The sequence below is a fragment of the Chiloscyllium plagiosum genome, chromosome 3 (assembly GCF_004010195.1).
Source record: "Chiloscyllium plagiosum isolate BGI_BamShark_2017 chromosome 3, ASM401019v2, whole genome shotgun sequence".
NCBI classification, from domain to species: domain Eukaryota; kingdom Metazoa; phylum Chordata; class Chondrichthyes; order Orectolobiformes; family Hemiscylliidae; genus Chiloscyllium; species Chiloscyllium plagiosum.
In genome coordinates this window covers 40825384-40831639 of record NC_057712.1, presented here as the reverse complement: position 1 = coordinate 40831639, position 6256 = coordinate 40825384, and the positions used below count along the sequence as shown (strand labels likewise).

At 40.8% G+C, this 6256-nt stretch overlaps 1 protein-coding gene across 1 annotated transcript in view; it reads left to right on the top strand.

The window, feature by feature from the left end:
• Nucleotides 1-501: 501 nt before the first annotated feature.
• Nucleotides 502-6256, top strand: part of LOC122542841 (TATA box binding protein) — a 28943-nt gene continuing 23188 nt past the window's right edge. The window contains exons 1-2 of the mRNA XM_043680935.1: nt 502-594; nt 1594-1815. Coding sequence (XP_043536870.1) covers nt 1759-1815 — 57 coding nt within the window. The 5' untranslated portion in view covers nt 502-594; nt 1594-1758. The remainder of the gene's footprint in view (nt 595-1593; nt 1816-6256) is intronic.

The window sequence follows — 6256 nt, the reverse complement described above, 5'->3', positions numbered from 1 at the left end:
GTCGGTCAAATATATTATTGACAAAAAAGTGCTCAAATAAAATCAAAACACTGTTGTTAATGTCTGGATGTTGATCCCCATGGAGATTAGTCCGCATTGTAAAACTAAGAGACCTTACAACAACCCTGAAGGGTGACTTGGATAAAAAGGCTTTCTCATTCATGAGAAAGTATCACCGAACCCGAAACATTAATTCTGATTTCTCTCACAAATGCTGCCAGACCTGCTGAGCTTTTCCAGCAACTTCTGTTTTTGCTTTTCATTCGTCAAAAGCTCAATTACATTAATATAAACGCCAATCTCGTTTGCAGCAAAAAATCCCTCAGATGCTCCGAGTTCACAGGGAAGCTTTCCTTTTCCTCAGTTCTCATCGCAGAGCCTTCAGACAGCGGAATGAAATCCTTCACCGAGAGAAAGCACAAGCAAACAGCCACCCTTCCCGCCTTCCTCGCGAGCGACACCGGGTCACGTGATTGTGCGCGCTCCCACGCGGTGGCCGCTGGGAATGGCTGGCCCACGGTTCCGAGCGCCAGCTGAAAGTGACGGGGTTGCCGGGTGATCAGACGCGAGCAGCACAAGACACTCAGTCTCTCGGTGAGTGAGTGGCTGGGTGGGGGTGTGGGAGAAGAAGACGGATAACGTCTCAAAGCCGGATCTTACAGTTTCCAGACTCGGGTGTCTGAGGACAGCTGCCTGTGCTGGAGCTTGGGCCTGTACCGGCTATTGCGTCCATCCCCGTGAAATGGTTTGCGAAAGGGTCACGTTGAACGCGGGGGGGTGGAGGCTGGAGGAATCGGATGTTCTCACCCGAGTTGATAGTATTCTCAAGAGAGCTGTTTGCAAACTAATGATGGGGATGTCAAAATGTGTGGTGCTGGAAAAGCACAGTCGTTCAGACAGCATCCGAGGAGCAGGAGAGTCGACGTATCGACCAGAAGTCCCTCATCAGCCATTCTTGACGAAGAAGCTTTTGCTCGAAACGTCGACCCTCCTGCTCCTTGGATGCTTTCTGATCGGCTGTACTTTTCAAGCACTACACTTTTTGACTCTGATCTCCAGCATCTGTAGTCTCCACTTTCTCCTAATTATGGGGATGTATATTTATTTCTCCCTCTCACTCTCTGTCACGTTCTTTCTCACCTCTTTCCCCTCTCTTTCTCCCCTCTTCCCCACGCCCCAACTTTCTATCTCCTTTTTCACCAATCTTGGTGATGCATCATCCACTTTATATTTTGTTTCCCTCCCCTCCCATTTTCTGGTATGCACTGCTGCCTCTCTCGATGCCCTCCTCACTGAAATCCCCATTTGGCATCTACTGCCTTCACCAACTGCTCCCTTGATGCCTGCTGCATAACCCACCCCTCACTCTTGACATCTCCACTTTTCATTGACATCCACTGACTCTCACCACCCATCTGCCCTTTTGATACCCACTGCCTCACCTCTGCCTCCATGATCCCCACTGTCCCATTTTACTTGATGTTATCATTGTGCTCAACACCTATGCACTTGCATAGCACCCATTGTTCCCACCCCTTTCTCCATGCCCTCCATTTTGCTCATCCCTCTTATCTGCGCGCAATCTATTTTCAGGTTTGGATCCTCGGTAAAATTTTTCTGGTTACAGTTGCTGATTGACTGTGTAGAGCTTGGCAATGAGATACAGCTGAGGTTTCTTTGGAATTAAGTCGTGCTTTTGAAGTGACTAAGGACACCAGTTGTCTCCTCCTGTGAAGTTATCAACTACGTACACTGGCCATGGATCAGTCAAACAATGGCCTGCCACCCTATGCACAGGGGTTATCATCACCGCCGGTAAGTGCACTGCAACTTTCTGTTGCCTTTCTAGCACTACAAAGTTTGCAATGGATTATACCAAAAAAGAAGTTGGGAGAAGTATCTGAACTGGCTTTTGAGAAATCTTAATGGTTGAAGATGATCTTGAGGATTGTGACTGAAGGAATTGCTGATTGCCAAGAATGTCTAGTCATAAATAGTAAATTAAAGCTAGAAAAGTTAACCAATTCTGCTGAAGACCACAGAGCTGAAGTCAAAGCATTTCAGAATAAGGACCAGAAATTTTAGTTCAGGAAGAGTCATTGGGATGTTACAAGGACTGGATGTTGGTTATTTGTGATAAGTTCTAATTGTGAGGTGCCCAATGTGTTATACTCTATATAGTCTAAAACTGGGGAGATCAATGGGAAGAACATAGAAGATATTTAATATGATAACTGTGTCAATTTTGCTATTTTATTAAGTTTTGTGTAGCTTTGAAACTCTACCAGTAAAGTTTCTACATTATACATTGTGTATACTCTGAACATGCTTACAGCTGAGTTAGTAGATTGGTTCCTATCATAAATTTCACTGTTCAAATGATGCTTTGGATTTTCTGATGTTCAACTGTATCATTACAGCAATTGTGTTTGAGTTAAAAGTGCTCATTTCTGTATTAATGGCAACTGATACCACATCATAGAATCCCTACAATGTGGAAGCAGGCCATTTGGCCCACAAGGTTCACACCAACCCTCTGGAGAGCATCCAATTCAGACCTTCCCCCGTACCCTATTCCTGCTTTGGACTAATGTTGGTGCTTAATGGCTTTAGGAGGCAAAGCTATAGGTAAAGAATAAAAGCAGATCAGCTATGGAATGGAATCAGCAAAAAAACTGGAGCTGACCAGGATAGTCATTGGTTGAGATGAACTGTTAAGTTGAAGAGGAGTAGAACAAGAAGACAAAACTATGCTGATTAAATGAAGGGAAGTTGGAATAGTCTACTATATTGAAAGTAGATGATTGATTGCCACACAGGAAACCATTTGTGACCTTTAATTCAACAAACATCTATAGGCAGATTTACACTGGTTAAGCAAGTAGGTGAAATCTTGACAGGTGGAATATAAAGTGGGGAAATATAAAGTTGTGCACTTTGGCATGAAGCATAGAGGAGTTGCATATTATTTAATTGGAGAAAGACTAAAAAGCTGCAGAACAATGAGATTTGTTGCATAGATCAATAGTCTAGCATTAAGTTTATTGGTTAATAGGGAAAGTAAATGGAATGTTGTCCTTTATTTCAAAAGGAATGGAGCATAAAAGTAGAGAGGTTTTGCTAAAAACATACAAAGCACTAGTCAGACCACAGATGGAATGCTGTAAACAGTTTTCTACCCCTTTTATCAAAGGAAAACTATACTGGCATTGGAGGCAGTTCAGAAAACGTTCACTAGGTTGATACAGGTATGGAGGAGCTATCCTTTACGGAAAGTTCGAGTAGTTTGGGCTTATACTCATTGGAGTTTAGAAGAATGAGGCAACCTTGTTAAAACATAAGATTTTTAGGGGAGTTGACAAGGTAGATGCATAAAGTTGTTTTGCCCTAAAGCAGAGTCTAAGACCACCAGGCAAAACATCACAATAAAGCATCCCCAAAGATGAAGAGGAATTTCTTCTCGGGGCAGAGAATCTGTAAAATTCTCTACTTAGGGCGCTGTTGAGGCTATATTGTTAAGTATATTGAAGGATGAGAAAGGCAGATTTTTAGGGTGTAGGTTTGCTCGCTAAGCTGTAGGTTTGATATCCAGGCGTTTCATTACCTGGCTAGGTAACATCGTCAATGGCGACCTCCAAGTGAAGCGAAGCTGTTGTCTCCTGCTTTCTATTTATATGTTTGTCCTGGATGGGGTTCCTGGGATTTGTGGTGATGTCATTTCCTGTTCATTTTCTGAGGGGTTGATAGATGGTATCTAGATCTGTGTGTTTGTTTATGGCGTTGTGGTTGGAGTGCCAGGCCTCTAGGAATTCTCTGGCATGTCTTTGCTTAGCCTGTCCCAGGATAGATGTGTTGTCCCAGTCGAAATGGTGGTTTTTTTCATCTGTGTGCAGGGCTACGAGGGAGAGAGGGTCGTGTCTTTTTGTGGCTAGCTGATGTTCGTGTATCCTGGTGGCTAACTTTCTTCCTGTTTGTCCTACATAGTGTTTGTGGCATTGTGGCAACGAAACATCTGGATATCAAACCTACAGCTCAGCGAGCAAACCTACACCCTAAGCCTCAACCTGAGCTACAAACCTTGCAAAAAAGGCTGATTTTTAATCAGCATGGGGAAATGAAAGGAAAGTGGAGGTCAGGGTTATCAGATCAGCCATGATCTCATTGAATGTCAGTGCAGACTCAATGGGCTGAATGGCCTACTTCTGCTCCTGCATCTCATGGTCATCTGCAGTATATTGCTTTTTCACCATCCTTTCAGCTGGTTTGTTTAGTTTTATTTTATGAGGGCATATGGTGTGGATCATCGTTTTAATAAAATAATTTGTCTCAGAATTAATGCAATCTATATTTAAACTGTATTCACGATAGAGTCAGCTAAAACAAAATAAAATGATGCAAGTGGCAAAATTTGAGAGAAAACATTAACAATGTGCATTAATATATTATCTTTTTAATGACGTAAAATGCTCTGAATTGCTATACATGTGCTTTATAGAACAACATTTACGCACTGTCTCATATAAGGAGATATTAAGCCAATAAAAAAAAGCAAGAAACAAGGGGCACCAGCCAGGAATGCATTGTATATTCAGGTCTTCATGTGGCAAAGGCAATAATGAGGGTCTCAGCAGATAATATACAGAGCAGACATGGAAAATAATTTGCACTGATAATTGTATTTATATCGGCTTGGTCAGACTTTAAAAGCAGAATTAGCAAGAGCAACTGCTTGCTACTTTCTGTGCATTACTGATACATTGGTATTAACAAAGCTATCATCTGCCAATTTATTTAACTAGAAACAGTGAACTATAATTGGACACAACTAAGTTTGTAGTTTTGAGACTTTATTTTCTTAGGCAAAGTGTTCAGGATTATAGAACCAAGGCAGGTGATAGAGTTAAGATGTAGATGAGAAATGATTGAATTGAATGGCAACATTGAGGGCTTAAATGATCACTTCTTCTTGTGATTTACTGTGCCTAGATAAGTCTAATCCTTTTTCTTGAATTGAATTCTGTTTTTTTTTAATAGATATTTTTATTGAAAGATAAGATTTTTTTATCAAATTACAAAATTACAACAACAATAAACCAACAAAAAAAGCTACTCTATATATAACAAAAAAAATGCAAACACAACATAACTATACTCATGTGCAAGATGAACAAATCAATAAAAGCAATTAATAAATAAATAAAATGGCTCAGCGCAACAAAACATTAGCTCCTGACCTCCGAGACCATTGAGTATTACACATGAATTTATTCAAAATTCTTCCTTCAAGGGCATCAAGTTCACTAAATCAGAGTGCCATGGCTACACAAAAGCCCTAGTGAAGTTGGCAGATAAATCTATATTCAGATAATCCAAAAAGGGCTGCCATATCTTATAAAAATTTTCAGTTTTTTGGTGTACCTTATTCATAAGTCCAAAAGAATATGTTCCATGATCAGCCTACCAACCCAAAAGCGCGGGGGTGGGGGGGTTTCAGAGACACAATACATCAAAATATTTTTCCTCGCACAGGAAGTGAGAATATTAAAAAGTTTTTTTCCTGTGAGTGTCTAAAGAAGCTAAATTGGGTAGGCCCAGGAGAAGAGAGGGTCTCACTTAACTTTGAAGACCCTCTCTATTACTCCAGCCACAGTACTCCAATATGTACAGAGCCTGCAGCAAGACCACAGACAATGAGTGAGAGTACTGATACTTATTTTACACTTAGGACATAATGAAGATACTCCCACCTTAAATTTTGCGAGATGGTCTGGGGCCAAATGGGCCCTATGCAGGATCTTTAGCTGCATAGCATGGGTCGCATTACAGATCAAAATCTGGATTCTGGGTATTTATGAATGCTTTGACATTCCATTCCACAATTTTGCACACTTTTTGACTTAGGATTTTGACTTAAGTCAAGTTATTTTTTATTGGATGAATGTTCAGTAATTTCACCTTTATTTTGAGGAAATCCATTCTTTTTGTTGTGAAAAATGGATCAGTAACTAACTTTGTAATGCTGGGGGAATTCACTAAAATGAGATGACAACTGTGGTTGAAAAGCAGTGAGGGCAGTTTTCTGTCAAACTGGCCTGTGATTGTTAGTGTCTGGGATGAGTTGTACAGGGTTCCTGGTTATTTGAAAACATTCAGGGTAGGGAAGACAATTGATAAATAATTGCATGTATTTTAAATATAAAGCCAATTTTTAAACCAGTTTAAAGTGAGAGTCTGCCTGTGGTCTGTGCAAAGTGAA